Source organism: Sinohyriopsis cumingii, chromosome 12 (assembly GCF_028554795.1).
Source record: "Sinohyriopsis cumingii isolate HCF-2022 chromosome 12, ASM2855479v2, whole genome shotgun sequence".
Taxonomy (NCBI): domain Eukaryota; kingdom Metazoa; phylum Mollusca; class Bivalvia; order Unionida; family Unionidae; genus Sinohyriopsis; species Sinohyriopsis cumingii.
Window position 1 is genome coordinate 128,429,215 of NC_142972.1, and position 22,914 is coordinate 128,452,128.

The 22,914-nt window shown below is 32.7% G+C and overlaps 1 protein-coding gene and 1 long non-coding RNA gene across 4 annotated transcripts in view; one reads left to right on the forward strand and one right to left on the reverse strand.

Moving 5' to 3' along the window:
* Positions 1-528: 528 nt before the first annotated feature.
* Positions 529-9,872, reverse strand: LOC149787439 (uncharacterized). 2 transcript variants are annotated; one of them, XR_016425169.1, is made up of 4 exons: positions 9,686-9,872; positions 5,966-6,021; positions 3,303-3,570; positions 529-2,112 (listed from the first exon to the last, which is right to left on the reverse strand). It is a non-coding gene; the product is annotated as an uncharacterized LOC149787439 (long non-coding RNA). The 2 variants fall into 2 exon arrangements; XR_016425170.1 differs by lacking the exon at positions 9,686-9,872 and adding an exon at positions 7,911-9,000.
* A 205-nt stretch (positions 9,873-10,077) lies between these two features.
* LOC149787440 (eukaryotic translation initiation factor 2-alpha kinase 1-like) overlaps positions 10,078-22,914 on the forward strand; it is a 49,424-nt gene continuing 36,587 nt past the window's right edge. Inside the window, exons 1-4 of one of the 2 annotated variants that reach the window (XM_089978055.1) lie at positions 10,078-10,200; positions 17,588-17,695; positions 18,170-18,361; positions 20,757-20,890. In XM_089978055.1, the coding sequence (XP_089834181.1) occupies positions 17,590-17,695; positions 18,170-18,361; positions 20,757-20,890 (432 nt within the window). In that variant the 5' untranslated portion in view covers positions 10,078-10,200; positions 17,588-17,589. Of the gene's footprint in view, positions 10,418-17,587; positions 17,696-18,169; positions 18,362-20,756; positions 20,891-22,914 lie in introns of both variants that reach the window. The other variant, XM_089978056.1, reaches the window with a different exon arrangement.

The following is a 22,914-nucleotide window of genomic DNA, read 5'->3' on the forward strand; positions in this document are numbered from 1 at the left end:
GTATACAGACAAGTAAACATTTTAACAGTCCTGTCTTCCACTATTTGTTCTAACTATGAAAATAAGGACAAGTGAGTCTAGTATACAGACAAGGAAACATTTTAACAGTCCTGTCTTCCACTATTTGTTCTAACTATGAAAATAAGGACAAGTGGGTCTAGTATACAGACAAGGAAACATTTTAACAGTCCTGTCTTCCACTATTTGTTCTAACTATGAAAATAAGGACAAGTGGGTCTAGTATACAGACAAGTAAACATTTTAACAGTCCTGTCTTCCACTATTTGTTCTAACTATGAAAATAAGGACAAGTGAGTCTAGTATACAGACAAGTAAACATTTTAACAGTCCTGTCTTCCACTATTTGTTCTATGAAAATAAGGACAAGTGGGTCTAGTATGCAGACAAATAAACATTTTAACAGTCCTGTCTTCCATTATTTGTTCTAACTATGAAAATAAGGACAAGTGAGTCTAGTATACAGACAAGTAAACATTTTAACAGTCCTGTCTTCCACTATTTGTTCTAACTATGAAAATAAGGACAAGTGGGTCTAGTATACAGACAAGTAAACTTTTTAATTCACTGGCCAACTTAATCTTAACAAAATTTCTTGTCCCTGTTATCTCTCTCTCTCTCTCAGCCAGTAATAAATTCTGTATTGAATTTAGAATTACAGTATAATATAATACTATGTACTAGTGTTAACCACTATTTCCTGTTTGGTAATGTTCACTTACAATGAACTGTGAAGTAGTCAGTGGGATGGATCCCAGACCCACTGCTACTTGTGTATGGGGAATAATAATAAAGAAAATAAATATATAAAAAATATTAATAAAACTATCAAATGGGCAAACAAAGACATGTGATGCTCTTATCATTAAAAGTATTCCACTTTTAAATATGGCTAAAGTGTTAAAAACGCGAAAACTTATTTACTAAACACATAAGGAAGATATTACCACAATTACAAATAAATCTTATCTAAATCCAGAACATTTTGGTTAACATCGTAACTTTTACAAGGGATCCTAATATGTGTACAAATACAATTTCAAATATAGGATGATGAAGGTATTTTAATGTACACTCTAAACATGATTATCAAAGTTTAAAAACTGTCATTTTGTTATAGTTGGATTAACTGAAATTCCACAGAACAAGAAATTTATAATAAGTACATTTCAGTGTATTTTATTCAACTATCAGTTATCATTTCATATATAATAAATAGGTATTTCACTGCTGTCCACTGTAATTTTAAGAAAGGTAAATATGAAAACTCCTTCAGCACAATCTGGAAAAGTGGATATATTGATAGCAGCCTCCTCAAACAGTTGAAGCTGCTTGTTCTTTGAATCCTAGAAATGTCACTCTATAAAGTGAGTGATACTGTCATGTTCAATGCAAATGGTTTTCTGGAATTGTTCTAAATTGGTTGCAAACAGTTTTTGCAATGCTAACGTCTGACAAATCAAATTTTCTTTTACAATTGTGTTGCTACTATCTGGAGGATGTAATGAGGTTTCATGCAGTAAAGAATCGGACATGGGAGACAGGACAGGTCTTATAAATTAATTTTTAAAATGTACGATTGAATTAGCTAAGTAAGGTTTTCAGTAAAAAAGGAAACTTATTAAGTAGTAAAAGTTTTCCTCATTCAAAACTGGCGATGACAGCCATAATCCAAGGACCCAAAATAATTATTTAGTTCACAATTTTATGTAAACACAAACATATATATATAGTTTCAAAATTAATAATTCACATTCTATTAAAAAAAGTATACATGGAGGAAACAAAGAGCTGATTAGTACTTTAAGAGAAAACAATACTTGTGTGCCTTGACATAAAAATGCAACCAATAATACTTTGTATCACAGAAAACACCAAATATATAATACAATAAATTTTAATGCATTTATATTGCCAAGGAGAAGCAAATTAATTGGCTAAGTTTGAACAGTTATTTCAGATTTTGGCATAAATGCTTCAAGAAACATACACATGATCTCCATTTTCTTTCTGAGGAACATGTCTGGACAAGTAATGGTTCAAAATAAAGTCGTACTTAGTGAATTTCACAGGACACCCAGGACAGCAGAATACCTACAAAGAAAGAACAGTTTCAACAGATATAATGTTACTGCAAAAGGAAAAGTACATAAATGTTACCCAGGCTACATTTAAAAAAAATAATAGCTTATTTTTTATTATATTTTTAGAGTAGTGATGAAAAAATTTATCAGATCTAAATATCAGATTTTACCTTCACTGGTCAACTGTAAAAGCAGTAGCCACAAACATAGTTCCCACGCTTTTCTAAAGATAAATTTCCAGGTCATTTCCAGGATAAAGTTAATTTTTTCAAGGTTCACATATGACCATTACTGAATGGAAATAAAGAAAATTTTGGATTATAAAACAAGCATTTTGTAAATCTTAAGATGTTTCTCTTTCAAGACTCTCCAAAACATGTAAGTCAAAACAGATGTACAAAACCACAAAATCTATCACACGAAACAAGTTTGACTATACTCCTATAAATTGGCATGTAAAGTCATTTTAATGTAAAGAATAAAAATTCTAACTATACCTTGCTGACCTGCATTATGTTGTTATGAGGAAACAACATAATGAACATAAATTAGTTTTGTTTCCTTTCAAACCTTTAATTCTAAAGAAATTCTATAGCAATATATGCATGCTGTAAGGTGTAAACATTTCCTATCACAGTAGAACAAAACAAAAATGCTAAATATTAGAATCTTTTCTGGAAACAAAAATAGTTTAACTCTGAATTTATCTGTGCCAATAAAAACCCAAACAAAATTTTTCAAACAATCCAAATTCCTTAGGACGATTTTGGTTAAATATCTATCATTTAAAAACATTTATAAATTTTGACAAAAAAAAAAAACTTAAAAATTATAACTGCTGCATAAACAACTGAATTTTCTTTAAAATCAAATTTTCTTCTTGTAATCGATAAACCAGTCCCCAAACCTGTATTGATACAGGTGATCGCATTGTTTTTGAATATATAATAAAAGGGACAATTTGAAGAAAAAAAATCCAACATAGAAAAATCAACTTTGGTTCTTTTTACTGTTATTCACGTGAATTCTGAAAATAAATTGAAACAATGGAACAGTTTTTAAGTGACACAATCAAGTGCTTCGTGCTATCAATGGACCAGCATTTCTCATAAGATTTTGAGGAGAATAAAACGATATCATTCGATTTTTTGGGGGAAGGCTAGAAGAGAAGATGATTTCACCAACAATATAATCACTAACATGTATGACACTCTAGTATACTTTGATCTAATTCCTGGATGGACTGTTGACGACACTCTAATATACTTTGATCTAATTCCTGGATGGACTGTTGACAACACTCTAATATACTTTGATCTAATTCCTGGATGGACTGTTGACGACACTCTAATATACTTTGATCTAATTCCTGGATGGACTGTTGACGACACTCTAATATACTTTGATTTCATTCCTGGATGGACTGTTGACGACACTCTAATATACTTTGATTTCATTCCTGGATGGACTGTTGACGAGAAGATGGTTAAAAGTGAAAATTTGCATGAATTGCGCAGATTAAATGTCCTACTTTTGAAATAAATTATGTATGCATGTATGTTAATATATATATATATATATATATATATATATATATATATATATATATATATATATATATATATATATATTAAAAAATATCAGAAGAAATAAAATTACAATACGTAAAATTCAAATTAAAAAAAAGCACAATAGAAATGTCCAGTTTAACTAATTCATTATTGCCAAAAGTTTGTGGCCCTGGAGTGATTGTTAGCTGTTCAAGTCAGGGCCACTGTTCACATGTTAACTGGACCTTTTTATTAACAGGAAACCTGTCAGATATTTTTGTCATGGCAAATGCAACACAAAAACGTGGTTACCATAACATGCACTTTTTATACCATGTTAGGAAAAAAAATGAATGAAACGGACAACCATACAGAAAGAAAATTTTCACTGAAGTATTTAAATACAAGGAAAAAAAATCTTTGCTATTTTATAACATTGAAGAAAAACATAAAAATTCACCATGTGTGTAAATGTGGCAATTTTTGCATGAATTTTACAAGAAACAGTTCCAAGAAAACAGATGGGTTTCTTGAATATGAAACTACTTGTCACATGTTTGTTCTATTTTTATATTACATACGTAGCGGACCAGTCTAAATTGCAAATAAATGGCTCCAAATATTACCACCTCCGCCCCAAATAAATTCGGGTTGTATAGGTGTGACTTATGGATGTTACATGTTAGAGGAGAGTGATTATGTTAAACTTAAAAACCTGTTGCACTGGACCGTTGTTGAGGGATGAACCATGGCAGGTCAAGTATAATACAACAAGCATCATTTATGAATTTTATGACTATTCACGGGGCTCCAAGTTGTCGAGTGGTCTAAAGCGCTCACCATTCTGGATCACTGCCATCTCACCGCTGTCTGTGCGGGTTCGAGTCTCTATGTCAATCTACCATAACAGCTATGTCCATGAGCGTTTCTGTGAGGACCTAATTAAACGTTGATGTTGGTTTGACATCAAATTTGCTGTATTGCTTAACTGAATTTTAAGCTGACCTTATATTACCATGTTAATTACACATTTGTATCAAATAAAGAGGGTGGAATAAATAAAAAATTAAAAGGTATGCAAATCCAACCTGTTAAGGGCTTGCGGACCTGTATTTAGTGTCAGGTCAACACATTTCAAGTGATCAATGAAGCACTGATACAAGATTTGGAGTGAATGTAATCTAATTAAAATACCTTAAATTAGCATGCTCATTCACAAATGTGACCAAAGATAGCAAGACAACCAAATGAATACCTGATGACATCAAATTCTATTTCACAGATACATTGTATTAATGAGAATCTAATTTCAGAGTTTGTAATTAATTGTAATTAATTTGTAATTATTAAATCGGCACTCGGAAATTTCCTAATGGATGAGAAGAAGTTTCACTATTATTACTTACAATGAAATCAAGTCATCAATATTTTACTAATAGAACAATAAAATAAGTGATTGTAGAAGATAACAACTGTTTCACGAACTAAATTTTCTTTTTTTAAAAAAATAAAAGGAAGCTGGTTTGACTGTGAATTTGAACACATAAACTAGTCTGGTTCCCTGCTTAGTATTGCATTGCATTCCACTATAGTAGAGAGTACTGCAGGGAATATATTGTTAAGGGAACCAGACTACTAAAAAACATAAAACAGTAATGTAACAAAATATTTTCGCTTCTCTACCTATTGGCGGGTATGTGACTAGTTTAGGAATAATTAATCTAACTGAAAATTATACAGAATGAAATCTTTCATTTCAATATTTTAATCTAAGGGGAAAACATCTTTGTTATAACATTAAAAAAAATCTTTTAAAAAAATTCACTAAGCTAAAAGTATCTTAATTTATTGAAAGTTTCAAAGAAAACAAAATAAAAAATGAATATGTTTTGGGGATAATTTTTGTCATTATTACTTATAAGTGTATTATTGCTGATAATATGTGTTTGAAAGAAATGAAATATATTACAAATGCAAATATTAATAATACAGGGACATCCAAAACGATTCAAGACCTAATAATGTTCTCTAACTTAAATATTTTCAGCATGTTTTTATGTTTTCTAATTTCATGGTGTTTGTTTTCTGTAATAATATCATTATATATGTGTTTTTTTAATGTTATAGGTGTTGTCTAATGTTGTAAAGTGCTTAGAGCTTCTAAAGATTAGGCGCTATACAAAGTCCTCATTATTGTTATTATTACATGTATTATTATTTACCTTGGACTAAATGTCACATCTTATGCCATGTGGCATGTATTTGGCAAATGGAGAACTCACCTTGGGAAACATCGCCCTATGGTGAACTCACCTCAACGTATCTGAAGAAGTTGCCCCAGGGTGGTTGGAGAATTCGCTCCAGGTTGACTGAAGAGAGAGAGATAGAGTGAGAGCGCTTCTCTGGAGAGAGAGCTTTCTTGTATATTGATTTTCACTGTCAAGTTTATACCTTATGTGTTCACAAAGAAATCTATCAGTTATCATTAATAATATCAATTCTCAAAGAAGATGAAATTGTCAATAAATACTGGCATAGTTATCACCAATTTGCTTCATGTATCAATTGCATCAGCTAGAACAGGCAGAGCTTAAGAGATAGGTAACATTGCACGTAGAAATAAACACTAAAGCGCTGGATTTTACACCTCAAAAAGCATCTTACATAGTTGATTGAGGGGGTATGGGTGCTGATGCACATCAGTGAAGTTAGTGGACAAACAGACAGAGTGAAGCCTTCAGATAATCCCAACTTATTTAAGTTATTCTAACTCAGGTTTGTTTCTATTAAAAAGGGTATTTGGTGATATAATTTCAATATTACCAAAAATACGAGGCAAATAATTAATTCCAAAGGAAACAACTAGGTTCATTTAAAATAAATAGCTAAACAGACAATTACACTCTTTTTTTTGTGATGGAGACAATGCTTGTGAGGTAAATTAGGAAAACTTAAAATAATCAGATATATGATGAAATAAATGAGGCCGCACTTAAGTTTTCACTATCTAGGACACCACAAAGTTTATTATATCATCTTGTTTTTGGTAACTTTCAAACAAACAAGTCTGATATAATGATACAGTGTATAACACCACACAATGGTGACATTACTATAGTACAAGTCACATGGGTCATGTATGCGCATTTACTCATTTTTAAATAAATACAAATGGTTCTTTTAGAACTTAACACTAATTTTATTTAACCAAAGTCTATTTGATCCTGATTATTGAATGCTCTGCACCTTAACTGTCTCCAAGAAACTTCCAGACAAAAATTATCTATCACTATGGACTTTTACAATGGTGGCCATGTACTAAATTTGGGTCAAAGTAAGAGCGTGTCCAGTGGAATCGTCACAATCCAGGGTAGTATGAATTTGTTTATCAATATGTGCAGCTTTCACTGTGAGATCACAGTGCATGACATTCAATCCGGATTGTACCGGATCACACCTTTAGGTACCTTTCATTAAAATGTCTACGTAATTTAATATCAATTTTGCCGTTAGCACCTCTCGGGGCATCTAAATAATGGCCTTCCAAAGGAATATGTATGTATACGAATCCAAATGAAGTGAATGCTTGCCACTTAAAGGAATGTAGAACCAAATTATAAACAATGACAACCATTACTGAAAGAGTCGGTGTTGAATGCCTACATGACCCGTGTGACTTGTACTACAGACAGAATCAACATCAAAAAGCGATTCTGCAATTACTGGCAATAATGGTCCAACATACACAGGGCCTAAGTAAACACTTGCTATAGAAAAAGAACAGGTGGTGGGCTATCTGAATTTAAGCGTGATTATGTCCTAAATGAAACAGATCATGTATTAAAGAAATACTTCAAGGAAATTACACATTAAATTTCCACCCACCATCGCAATAGTTTTAGACTTTAATATCAATGACTCGATTCACTATTGTTTTTGCAGAACAATGATTATAAATGTTAATCACCATGAAGTACAATCTCAGTTACTAGGTAACTGAATAATTCAAGAGGCGATCATATAAAGGGGTAACAATCATGGGGCAACACCTTAAATTAGTATCTATGATCTTTGAAGAGACCTCCTGACACCTGGGATGATTTCTACAAAAGGGCAAGTTCTCCATGGGGCGAGTTATCCCAAGGTGAGTTCTCCACTATTTTAGTGGCCTGAACCAGTTAAAGTTGAAACTCGAGGTCAAAGCTAGGATTTGAACTCTGCCTATCAATTATTGCTTCTAAAAACAATACATTCATACATTATGCTCCTGAATATGTGCTCTATTTGGTTAAATTTGAATGTCTTGTCATCGTGTAAGCCCCAGCAGGTAACAATATTTATCAGGTAAGTTACTATGCCTCTTATACATTCAAATTTCAAAGTCTACGATTGATCAGTCTCTTTAAACACCCCAAGACACTCCAAGACTCTCCATGAACACCCCAATATTATATATATTTGCACCAAGGCTCTCAAAAACATACCAAGAAGCAAAAAAAAAGTAAACACACATAAGGACATTGTTACTATCAATGATTAATAGTGTTGGTTGATGGTCCTATTTCCAATAACCTATGGAAATTAACTCTTATGCATCAAATCTCTTTAATTTTATAATATTATTAAACAATTTCCTCAATTAATGGCAATGCACCATACTTCTCTCATTTATTTTGTTATAAATGGTTTATATTTTCATTTTAAATCATGCATCAAAATGTTTGACAGATGTTTAGAATACACAACTAAAGAGTGTTACAAACTCCAAGGGAGTGATTTCTTATGATTTTAAGTAGCCAGGAAGGAAAATTACTCTGTAATTCCCTTGATTTTACATCAGTGTCATGCTTGACATATCAGATGTAATTTATCTAAACTGTCTGAATATATAGGTCATTTAATGATTGGTACAGTCACATAGACAATTAATTATCAACAGTAACTCACAAACCACCAAGCCGTTTAATTCAAATACACTTAAATCATCCCATATGTTCCATTGAAAGTTTATCTAATGATGTCAGATCAGTTAAAGACAGTAATGTATAATAAGTACACATTATGTGCTCTTCCCATTAATCAAGCATTAATATTGGATAAATATTCAGTCGTATAATCTAATATTCATGTTTTAAAGACAAAAAATGACCGTTTTGCTTACACTTTAATTTGCATTATAATTTTATAAACAGATTTTATCTTGATGAGAACCCAGAATGTTGGAAAATTCCATTAAGCAGTATTATTTCCGGAAAATGCTAATTGTGTCGAGTAGATGACTTTATAATCTTGATTATCTGAGAAATTAGTCATTCGTGCTTAAACATCTGGTGGATGGGATGATATGTAACCAGATGATGGATTACCACCTAATATATATATATATATATATATATATATATATATATATATATATATATATATATATATATATATATATATATGTGTGTGTATATATTCAACCCTGTTACTCTTCTTATGCTGTATATTGAAAATAAAATTTATTCCTTATCCTAAGACGTATTTTCTGAAATAAATACAATCAGTGGTGTTCTACATGTTACATTATTTGTCAGTGTATGAATTACTCTGTCTCAATAGCGAATCAAGAGGACAGCCAAAAATATGACCCAAATTACAGACTGATTAAAAGAAATACAAACGATGAAACACAAATAACTGGTTTATTTTATAAGTTATTAATGTTTTCGCAAGCATAGTAATATAAAAGGTGGATTTTCATCGTTTTAAATTTTTTTAATATAGCAAGTTTCTAGGTGAAATCAGAAAAATGATATGAGCTATCACATTTACATTTATTTTTACCAAAATAACTTTCCAATGTTTCCATAAAGAAATATAAAATTAACCTTTTGTAAATCAGGCCATTATCAACACTATCAAACAGTAATGCATATATATTGATTATTGGGGCCGAAATGTCTTGGAAATTTTCTTGTGGTTGAACTGTCTTGCTCCCATGTGGTATTACTAATTATTTATAAATGTTGATAAATATTTACGTTACTGCACCCGAACACTCTTGGTTTAAATGGGAGTTATTTCCCTTGGCAACTCTTTGACCTCGCTACTTTTCCCGTTACATAAATAATCGCTGAATATGCACACTTTTTGTTTCTTTGTTTGTTTGTGTTGTTGTTGAAATTTAAATTAGGTATTTTATAAAGTTTTTATGTGTTCTTGGAGAGTCTTGGGGTGTTTAGCGAGACCCTGATTGATCATAGTCGATAGACGCTTACAAAACATGACATTGCAATACAATGACCGACCCCTAGCTGGAGGCTGATACCAATAAATTTGATAAATAGCTTTTACGTTTAATAAAAAAATATTTATATTCAGTTTTTTATGTGACTTACTGACATACATTTTTTGACATACTTGTTGTATTCAGTGGATTATTTGATTTAATTAAGCAAGGCTGATCGCCGTTTCCTGCATGTTTTTGTAGCGAACGCTAAATCAAGTACGTCCATTATAACGTAACTATGATGAAAATGGTTGAAGCGTATTTTTAATCTAACCAGGTAAAAGAAATTGACACTTGCCCACATCGTGTATGAGTTAGATAAGATACCTATTGAACTTTGTGGCACGAAAACATAAAATAATTATACCATCGGTTGTCAACGTTCGTGATGCAAGGCATTCAGTCAAGGTTATTGATAGACATCTGCTATATGGTTACCGTGAGAACTGGCCATTTGGCAATTTGGAGGCATTATTGTTGAACCTAATGGAGTTGTAAGTGGGATATTTTATTTATGAACAAAATATAACAAAGCTTTAATTGTAAGTCGACGTCACTAACATATCAAGAAAAAACGTTCGTACGTAATGTGAGATCATTTGGGTACATAAATTGTTTTGGTAGGGTACACAGGGGTTCGTTACAAAGAAAATTAGGATTCAAACCTGTAAGGTAACAAGCTGATTCGGACCAGGCTTATTCGGTCCAAATTACAGGCTGATTCGGACCAGAGTTCTGGCTGATTTGGGCCAGATTTTTTGGCTGATTCGGACCATGTGAAATATCAATAAGTTTCGTCTGAGATTTAAATGTGACAATTACATTTGTTTAAGACACGATTTTTCTCATTATTTCCTTGGTACTTTGAGCAGTTCAAATATGCATTTAAGGAATCAATCATTAAATTGCATTTAAGGAATCGATCATTAAATTGTATGCAGATTGTTGGGGACAAGAATCGCTAAAACAGTGTCCATGCAGCAACATTTACTCATACATATTGATTTGAGTTTACATTATTTGTGTCCACACATACAGGTCTGGATATATATATATATATATATATATATATATATATATATATATATTCTTTATTTTGGTTGAGGAAAAAAAACTAAATGCTATAGTTAATATGGAGTTTGTTATGATTTCGGTTAGAAATTTGCTGACAACTGTCTTACGTAAATTTAAAAGCCGAAAATCAACGTTTTTCATATTCTCTTAGTATGTCTGCAAAAACAGTAATAACTACTAAACTAAATAATGGGTGTGTTACACGCTTTTCTTATAATAGTTCACATGGTCCTTATCAGCCAGCATTCACCTGTAACAGTGTTATATTGTTACAGGTTAGACTCCTAATTTTCTTTGCAACGAGCTCATATGGTGTACAAAGTTATGAGTTTGTGATATGAATTTTGAATGTAGCTTGAACAATTTTTCAGTCATATTGCTACTGGGTCTGCAGTGGCAGTTTATAGTGATGTCTAGCACTGGGGCATCATGACAAACATGAAGCATGATGTCCCGCCCAAAGAGAGAAAAAGTATAATATCATTGTGAAAGTATAGAAAATGTACACTTCCACAGATAGCACAGAGATGTGATATTGTTTTCATTATTTAAGTAAAATAATTGGCAAGATTTTGGAGAACTTTGCAATTAAAAGGGCAAATAAGGTTTGCAACTTTCCAAAAGATGGTTTGTGGTTATAAAATGGTTTTAGAAACATACCCCTTTCTTTATGAAATTTGGGACAAATAAATAATGATAATCATCCCCGATGTCATTTTATCACAATGATTACATTTTTGTTCATCAGATGATATATTGTTCCAAGGACTGGTTTCAGCAGAGAGTCTGTAATTGGAAGTGCTGCTACTCTTAATCACTGTGGTATTTTACTTTGTTGAATTCAGATGGACAGTGGCTGTTTCAGGATAATGGGACTCATTGAAGAATGGAACTTTCCTTTATATCAGTTATCCTAAATCTGTTTATTTGTTTTAGGGTCCCCTTTATGGTGAACCACTATTATGTAATAAAATACCATCAGTGTTTTTTTGTTTAAGAAGGAAAACAAGTCTTAGAGATGTGTATGTGAAAACCACAATTGTATTATCTGTAAAAGATGAAATTCATTTTTGTATGATTGTACACAGGTACACAGAGTATTGAATTTTCAACATAATAGTATTAGTATATATATATATATATATATATATATATATATATATATATATATGTGTGTGTGTTTTTTATAGGTAGTCCACAACAAATTTCATTTTTAATGCAGTGCATTATTTAAGTACACAAATATGCTATAATAAAATTCATATTCCACTATTTTATCAGGAGTTAGTGATTTTAATTAATCATGATTAGTGCATTGAGTATGCCACAAACCTCTTGGTTTTACAAAATTATATAAAACCTTATAAAGGCAGGATGAATGGTAAATTAAACTTGCTCTTGTAGGATTTGAGTTTGCACCAAAATATCACATAAAGTAAAATAAAATATTGTAAAATGAAATGTTGGATGTCTTAGGGAAATCAGATTCTATTCAAATGTAGAACTTTCATCTTAGTTTTCTTCATACCTTATAACAGTATCTTGATAATTAAAGTTATCAAAAAGATGTATGTAAATATTACATGTAGATAGTTAGGTGGATGAGTCAACACATTAACCCCTGGAGGTTTTTGTCGTTTTAGCCTGAAATTCGAGTAGGAAACACATTTTGAAAGCTGTTTCTGAATACATCCTAATAGATCAACTTCCGTTTGATTTTCCAATAACCTAATGTGTCTAGTTGTGTTAGAAACTTCGTTTTTCATTGGCTATTTGGCTTGCGCATGAGCAGAAGGGTAAAAGCTAGAGTTCTTTTGTTTGTTGCTTATTCCGAATGCCTGTTGTCTGCCTTAAATCTGAGACCAAAAGATCTAAAATCTGGACACAAAATTGGATTCTGACCATGGGCGAATTTTGGGTTGAAAACAATTGGGTCCAAAAAATGAGGTTTTTCCCTCTGTGTTTTGTAGTGCAACTAGAACTTCAGATTATTTGGTATCATTGTAGAGCTACATCTGTCTACCTTTCTATAATACCACCCACTTTAGTGTATCTTACATGACCTTGACGCTACAGAGCTCGGCAGTAGGCTACTACATTCTGCCACGTAAACTCATCACCAGGGGTTAATGTGTTAAGAAAGGAAAGATTGGAATGCAGATATAGCCAGAAGAGCAAAAATAACAGATGTACATGTATACAAATAGATAATTGGATATGTTGGTATGGAGTTTGGAAATGGATCATTTTTAAAAGAGTGTGATGTTTAGGTAAAAGATCTTGAATTGAATAATAATACAGCGAAGAACAGAACTTAATTTTTATCATGCTATAATGTATCATATCGTTTTTTTATAACTGATTAACTTTCCACTTAAAGTTCAACTGGCGATGCAGATTTTAGTATCAAATCCAGTAAGAAAACAAGTTAAACCCAGTCCTACACTGAAATGTTCCAGTGACAGTGAATTCATTCATTGTTTTCATATGGGCAGCATTGCGTCCACTCACATGTCTGCTTCTGCTTTCATGTCGTCCAGCTTTCACCTTGACATAGGCGACATGTATTTAACAATTTTGAAGAACTGATTATTGAGAATTATTTGAGAATACCCGTTTTGATCCGTTTAATTATTTTCCAAACAGAAAATATCATGGCTAAGGAAAACCACCTGTCCTGTCATCCTGATTGGGTAAATATTGGCTGGGGCAAGTAAAACTTTACTTTGTACTCAGTAGATGCAAATTCACACCTTGTGCATTTTATTCCCGTAACAAGTGCCAAAGTTCAACATTGCCTAAGTTATAAACAACAGGGTTCATGCACACTCCTGAATTTGAAGGAGGAATCCAACTGGAATTTGAATTCATTGAAAAATCCTGGAAGCCTCCTTGAAAAGTACTTTTTTTGTAATTAAATGTCTTGGACTTTGATATTAAAAAGCTTAACCAAAACATTTGTTAGAGAAAATACATTATTTTCCACTGCAAAATAGCAATCAATGATTTTGCATTGATCATCATTTTGTGTTGGTAGCCATGGTTGAGTCTTGTAACTAAGAGATTTTTGCACACATGCCAAATTATGTATTGTCATAGATTTCCTTTTTCTGCACTGGAAGTTTCTTTAGTAGTGCTCTTAAAATCCACTTATTTCGACTGCAAGAACAAACTCAAAGACCTAACAATGTTCCCTACCTGAAACTTTTTCAGCATGTTTTTGTGTTTTTTAATTTCATGGAGTTTTTTGTTGTTGTAATAATATCTTTATATGTGTTTTTTTATATGTTATAGTTGTTGTCTAAGTTTGTAAAGCGCTTAGAGCTTCTAAAGATTAGGTGCTATACAAAGTCCTCATTATTATTATTATTATTATTACATGTATTATTATTATTATTATTCATGTAGGTTGATTTGTACCTTCTACAGTGGCAGGATGAAATATTCGTTCATCCCAAATTTGTTTGTATAATGAGTTAAAATGCCACATTATAAAAGGTCATTCATTGATGTGTGAAATTTACAATTTACAGATTTACTGGAAAATAAAGTGTATCTTGAAAAACAATGAAATTTTAATTGTTTATTCTTTCATAAATGAATCACATATTATTTCTTTTAATTTACTTTTTTACAGTTGTTTCCTTTTTCATGCTCTTTTAGTTCTTTTCATTTCATTGACTCTTTCAACATTTGATATTTGTATTTTTGATTTTGGAATCTTTATTATTCATTGACATATTTAGAAATTATTCTTTTTTTTATTTATACCTAATTAATTCATATCTTTGTCATTTTGGGGCTATTTTTTTTTCTTCTCCATTTAGATGCTTTAAAAATATGCTCTAGAATAATTACTAAGATTATTTTATGCCTTTTATGTTTAAATTTATTTGAAAACATAAAAATTGCCTGTGCTTTTTAAATCAGTGCCTGTAACATTTTATCCAATAACATACATAAAAAATTTAAGTTTAATTGATGTAGAATATTTTTGAAAGTTATTAAATCAAGCAGGAAAATAAATGACACAAGGAATAATGATTTTGCATTTTCCTGGTTGCAATGTTAATAACCTCTCTGCATTGGACTGTTGGCTGTATATTATAAAACCTCCCCAGGTTGACATTTTCTTTTGCTAGCAGGAATTTCCAAAGATGTAGGCAGGTTGTACTAAAATACATGTTTTCTACTTTGATGTTATTCATTATAATGCACGTGCAGTCATTCTTGTCCTCCATTTGACAAAACAAGAAGGAGATTTCGGTATACAGTATGGGGGGGGGGGAGTTAATGAAGAATTAAGGTTATCACTTGCAAATACATTGCTCTGTTGGATGAAGTTTCTGTCCATTTTTCTTTTTAGAAATTAGTATGAATGCCAGAATTGCACATTATGCAGACTCTGAAGATGTCAGTATCATAATTAAATTGTATTAAACTCGGATTTTACAATTTATCTTCCATGTGGTAGAGTTCACTTCGGTCTGTCATGGTATACCAGCATTTGAAGGAATCTAAAATATGGTGAAAAAGATCTGCAAAGATTTATTGATGTTTTCGCTTGAAAATGTTTGCTATTTCATAACAGTTGTATTTAACAATACTTATATTGAAAGTATGTAGATAATATACATGTAAAAAAAAACAGATTGCTTAAATCCTGTTTATCTCCTGGGTCCTAATAGATATCATCTGATGATGATCTCCAACATGGATGTACAAATTGGACAGTCTGACCCATTGGGATAGTTGGATTTTGTGAGAGACAAGTCCTTCATTGCACCAGTTTAATCACAGGCAAATACAATTTTTCACAATGATATTGACTAATTGTATTTGTCAATATGGCACACTTAAATGTGACTTTCAAAACATTTGTGAAAGACAAGTTCATAGAAAAATTATGACTTTATTTATTGAGATTGGCATAAACTAAAGTGCAGATTAGTTGGACCACTATTACAAAAGTGTGTTGGGCATCAGATTTATTTTCATTAATCTGCTGCTGCTGGTTGGCCTCAGGTTGTGAGAGACACAGTCCTAAGAATCTATATTGCTGGTTGGCCTCAGGTTGTGAGAGACACAGTCCTAAGAATCTATATTGCTGGTTGGCCTCAGGTTGTGAGAGACACAGTCCTAAGAATCTATATTGCTGGTTGGCCTCAGGTTGTGAGAGACACAGTCCTAAGAATCTATATTGCTGGTTGGCCTCAGGTTGTGAGAGACACAGTCCTAAGAATCTATATTGCTGGCTGGCCTCAGGTTGTGAGAGACACAGTCCTTAGAATCTATATTGCTGGTTGGCCTCAGGTTGTGAGAGACACAGTCCTTAGAATCTATATATAGTATCCTCTATTCTATTCTTTTTTCCAGTTATAACATATACAAGAACTTTTTGTATCAGATAATTACTTTTTAGTTTTCGAAAGAGTTCAAAGTCCGGTGGGATTGTGAATTGTTGCATAATCATGGTGTCATGTCTGCAGAATGTACAAAAGTTTTAGGTTGGTGTAGATCCCTTTGTTCTAGACACAGATCTTATGCTGGTGTAGATACCTTTGTTCTGGACACAAATCTTATGCTGGTGTAGATACCTTTGTTCTAGACACAAATCTATGCTGGTGTAGATACATTTGTTCTAGACACAAATCTTATGCTGGTGTAGATACCTTTGTTCTAGACACAAATCTTATGCTGGTGTAGATACCTTTGTTCTAGACACAAATCTTATGCTGGTGTAGATACCTTTGTTCTAGACACAAATCTTATGCTGGTGTAGATGCCTTTGTTCTAGACACAAATCTTATCATGGTGTAGATACCTTTGTTCTGGACACAAATCTTATGCTGGTGTAGATACCTTTGTTCTGGACACAAATCTTATGCTGGTGTAGATACCTTTGTTCTAGACACAAATCTTATGCCGGTGTAGATCCCTTTGTTCTAGACACAAATCTTATGCTGGTGTAGATACCTTTGTTCTGGACACAAATCTTATGCTGGTGTAGATACCTTTGTTCTAGACACAAATCTTATGCTGGTGTAGATGCCTTTGTTCTAGACACAAATCTTATGCTGGTGTATATGCCTTTGTTCTAGACACAAATCTTATGCTGGTGTAGATGCCTTTGTTCTGGACACAAATCTTATGCTGGTGTAGATACCTTTTTTTAAGACAGAAATCTAAGGCTGGTGTAGATGCGTTGTGCTGGGAGCAAGATCTAAATAATTTAATTCCATATATGATCCACATATAATTTAGAGTAAATTAAAATTAGATTGCTTATATAATACAATTGATAATTATTTATAGGTAAAGTGCATTCTGTCCTGCTTACTAAATTAAGGCAAATTAAATGCCCTTTTTGAAATAGGTACTGACAGCCATTTTTAGGGTTCTGAAACATAAGATAAAAAATTGTTTTATAGTTTTTCTGTGCATTATTCAATGGCAGATCTGGGTCTATGAAGACTGCAGTCGGCTGTGACTAATGATTTGTGTGTGTGTTTGTGTGATTATAGTGATAGAGACATATTTTTAGTATAAAGTTTCCTTAATTAATAAAATATAGTAACTTGTTATTACAGTGATGGCTACCAAGAACAAGAAGCAGCCTAGAAATCTACATCTTGGGGATGGACCTAATGTAAAGCCATCCAGGTTAAGAAGGCCTAGATCTATACACAAGTTTGATGGTATGGAAAAATTGTAAATGTACATTTAGCTGTTGTGGCATTTATATTTGACCATTTATTTTTGTTCCCTTTGGTTCAACGTTTGTAATGCCACCAGGAGTTATTTTGCTCATTTTCATTCTGCCATTTTTAAAATTAATACAAGAGTAATTAAGTTAATACTCTGATAACATGAATTCCACAAGATAATTTTTTTAAAACAACAGTTTAACAGAATTCATGCAAAAAGTAAACTGACTTTTATTGCACTGATCATGAACATGCTTATTTAATCAAACTGCCCTTGTGTGTGAGTATATGTATGAATATATACATGCATGGATGTACACATGTGTAGGGTTTGGTGTGTGTGTGCAGCTTTGGATGTGTGTCTGTGCACAAAATAAACAAGATGTGTTTGCAGATAGTGTCCTTTTATTCAGTTGACGGTATTTCATTTAGTTTGAAAACTGCTTATTGAATTTTTAATTTAAGATTCAGATCTCCATGAGTATCAGCAGAAATTTACTGGAGCAGCAAATGGGGTCGGCAAGACAGAAAAGCAGTTACCAAGCAGTGAATTAGTGCCAAGAGAAGTTCCGAACCACCTGCTGCTTATCTCAGTCCTGGAGCATCTGTGTTACATGTACACACGGGATGTCAGAAAGGCCCAGGAATTGTTTAAGTGTTAGTCTTTAGCATTAAATATGGATATTCTGTTGCTACAGTTTGAATTCTGCTGTAGTGTTTGTATCTCACCTATGTTATCATGTACTTGGACATAAGTATCACTGAATTTGTGACATAAAATATTGTAAGGTTTTGTAATAGAAATACATGTTGGAAACAGTGTTCCATTAAACAATTATTAAGTTTAAAACTTGCCTGTAAGAAATGTTGCAAATGGCAGTCACTTCATTGATACAAACTGGCTGCACTGCAAAGAACTGACTGCTATCCACTGGCAATCAAAAAGTAACATTATGTCCATTCTCCCTGATCAGTCCATTGAGAGAAGCAACCTTACAGGACCCAGTCAGTGCTCTCAGAATATAACTGAAACACTCAAAGAATATATGGTCCGAATGCCAGTGACTTCCATCTGCTTAAGGTAGGAAAGCAACATATAACCAAGTCATTCAATCCACATACCTCTCACAGGATCATGTATACATTATGAAGATTTTAGCCCATGAAATCCAGAACTCAGACATCATGGCAGTCAACTGCAACATTTCCATTTACAACATTGTGGAGTCATTGGAGTTGAAATGCACAGTCCACCTTCTCCAGCCTTTGCTTGCATAACATGGTTTCTCAGTGAACTGAGTTGAATCTTGTTCAGCCTCTGACTGCTGTTCAAACAGTCAAAGTGTCATGCTACCAGTAGTACAACCTCATGTTTAGGTTGGAACCCCCAACTTTCACTAGATTCACCCCAAAAAGCTTTGAGAAATTGATGTGTTGGGGAACCAACAGGGTCCTTTCTCAGAAACACATGACCTTTGTCAGTCTGTTGTGCTAGTTGAATTTGGGAGAATTTCATCCTTCTAATAACGCATTTATTATATGCCTACAGGATGCGTCAGGATTGAGGAATGTTCAACATTTCCACCTCCTGTAACCTATTCTCCTAATATTAATATGCTCTGGTAATGTATTTTAAGGAGAAAGCAAATTTTTTAGTAAATTATGTTTCTGTGATAATACTTACCCAATCACATTACTATTTAGCCCTCCCTTCTATCCTTTCTCATGGATGCTCTCAGGATAAAAGCTAATGACATCTAATTGGATAAGGAAGCTTATCTACAATAATTGCTTCCATTTGTCTATATCTCACATCAGTTTGAATGCTTGATTATTGAAGTAGCAGAATTTAATTCCTGAACGTTAATGTGATCTGGTAAGCATTATTGGAGAAATTTAATTTACTAAAAAATTTGCTTTAAAGAAGAAATGTGATATCAAACCCACTCACACTTTATCATTATTATATTGTACAGAATTATCTTGGTGTGAACCATCAGATTTTTATGCATGCATTAGGGAAATATCTAACTGAAATTGTTGTAAACTAGTAACTAATGTGGCACATATATTAAGTTAAATGGTCCGTTAGCCAGAATAATCACTGGATAATCCATGATAAAGAGATTTAAGTGAACCTATTATTCTAGTAACAGTCACCAAAGATCAAAATTGTACAAGTGTAGACTCATACAGGTTCCACTGTAAAGTGAAGTTTTGAAACAGGTACTTTATAAGTAAAATGGAGTCTTATTTTATGTTTTGTGGCAAGCAAGTTTGATCGAACGTTTTTTTAAATACTAATAAATAGACATTTCCAATCACTGGATGTAACAAGTGACACAACTCAACTCAGGACAGATTTAAAAATAATGGATCTGATGCTGGGCATCATGAACTGGTGTGCATGTTACGTCTCTGCTATCTAGTTTTTACTTGGTTGTATGTGATAGCTGTTTTCTCATTTTTCTGAAAGAATTACTTTTATGAAATCTTGTTCAATTCAGGATATTAATGTGTTGATTACTATTGAAGTTTAATGACAGTGCAAATATAGACAGGAATGGAATTTTTTCCCCAGCATGAACAGTGATTGGAGACATTAGTTGTGTCAATCAAACTTTTCCACATGAATTTGAAGTGCAGTACTTTGTAAATTGAAATTTTTCACTGGTTTATAGAAATATATGCTATTTTCCACTTTTACCGAGCAAAAGGTTCATACAGTAAAAGTTGTTTAAACAGATGTAACCATTGGTGATTAAGTAGGCATGCATCCCTTTCATCTGTCAATCAACAAAACATATGCTTTGTATCAGACTACTATAAAAGGTATGGTATACATGTATATACTGTTTCCAACAATTTTCACCTCCCATCCCACCTTCCTGTTCGGAATGGACAACACATTTTATGACACATATGTGCATGAGCAATTTCTTGATGAGTGTTCAGATTTCAAGTCTTACATCACTATTTTGTTAAAATTGCATTCTTTCAAAAATAAATACAATATTTCTCAAGTATGTAGTTAGTGTTTCTTTAATTTCAGTGATATTTGAGCAGCTTGGCAAACTTAATGTTGTCTCCCCTCTCATAGCCCTAGATGAGATGAGCAGTCTAAGGTCCCAGTACCGCCACAGGCTTCATGAAATGTTGATTGCAGCTGTCCAAAGAGTAGAGAAGGTATGTCTAGGATATTTGAATGATGCACTTGGTTCAAAATGAACGAAAAGAAAATAGTTGCAATAGTACCCTTGAGCAAGCCTAGGAGATATTTTCCCACTGCAAACTGCAAGTATTATTGTGGGTGGTTGTATGTATATAAAATGTCCTCCTGACAAGTCAGCTAAGGTGTAATACTGTTGTTGCAAATTGATTAATTTTTTGCAAAGTTTGATTAGGGAGCTTGAACCTCAGTAAATATGTTTGGATACATAAGTTCTGAATATCTGTATTTTATATAGCTCTTGATACTTGGTTGTATCTATATTATTAGCAGTTTTGTTCATGACTGTAAATTGTAAAGATTATTGTAATCAGGATATTAGATAGCTAATTTTTGTACCTGGGTATAAAATTCTATTTTAAGATATTAAGAGTGTAAATTGCATAGGATCTATAAATAGATGTTTACAGAGGTGTTTACAATTATTAATAATATTAATAATAAGACCTGTTGACATATTTGGGGTAATCAGGTGGGTTCTTAGAAGAATTAAGTTATTTTCCATTGGATGGGTTAGGTCATTGGGTTCTTTTACAATGTGGGAAAAGTCATGTAGCTAGTAGGAGCAAAATGCATTTTCACCATTTAAGTTTGTATATCAGTTTGTTCGGCTTTACAATTCTTTCAGTCTTATTTCTCATGTTCTTGTTGTAACATCAGTCTGCAGATGTAATTAATATAGTGTTTAGATATTATTTGAAAGAAAACATTTGTTTGGATTATTCATTGGAATTACAAAGTATTAACTGGACTAAAATATTCTGGGACTATTGTGAATACTTTCAAGGAGTTCTGGACAATGCCATTTTGATAAATCAGGACTGCTGGCATACCAGTGCATTTGAGGATCAGACATTCATTTGGAACATTCATTTTTTTGGGACTTGAATATAACTTTTTAGGATTATTTTGAATTCAGTTCATAATACTAAGTTCCTCTTAAATTTTCACTCTATGACATTACTAAGTTTTACAAAACTTGTTGGTTTTGCTTCTTTCTGTTGCTTAGATTATGACCATAGAGTAGTAACTCATGTTTTTTGTTTTTATCAAACTTACATGTAGCAGATGTTGAGAAATCTGTGTCACATTTAATGCCAGCAACAAATGTAATGTCACTGTAAGTGTGGCACTAAAGTTTGGTAACAATTTTAGAGAGAGGTCACCTCTTCCTCCAAGGGCTGAGAGAACTTACTTTGAGACATGGTTTTGGTTGGAAAATAATTTTATATGTACACTTATATTTCAGCTATATGTATATGTAAGTGTATGTATTTATGTATGTACAAAACAGATTCATCATATGAAAAATGGCAGTCATGTTTAGCTGGTGTCTGATATTGTCATGCATTGTAGTTGCTTTAAAACACACATTTACATAATAAGCAGTGTCAGAATCCCTTGAATATACCAATTAAAGTTATTCTGATTCCACACTTTGATGGATTTCTTTGGTATTTCACTTTTCACATTTTCAGAAGCCTTTCATTTTGTAGCACTAATTGGATGAGTTGAGACAGAACACCTAGCCAACTTGTTAGCAACATCTTGACAGATCATTTACAGTTACTACAACCAATCATAATATTTTCAAATGCAAGAGTTTGTACTGATCCATTAGACTCCTTTCACAATGCGCATTTTGGGGGCCCTGAGTGGCCGAGTGGTCAAAAGTGCTCACCGTTACAGATCACTGCCATCTCACCTCTGCATGGGTTCAAGTCCAAGGCTCGGCTAGCATGGGTACGTGGGAAAGCCTGCCAATAGCTTCTCGTGGGTCGGTGGTTCTTCACTGGGTTTTCCAGGGTTCTTCCTCCACCAGTTATACTGGCCGCCATGTATAGCCTATCTTGTGCTGAAAAATGGCGTTAAACCCTAGAACAACAACAACAACAATACGCATTTTGTACAAGTTGCTGTTCGCTAAAATATGAGGCCATCACTGCTTGGTGAATGTTCTTTATATTGACTTGGAAGTGGA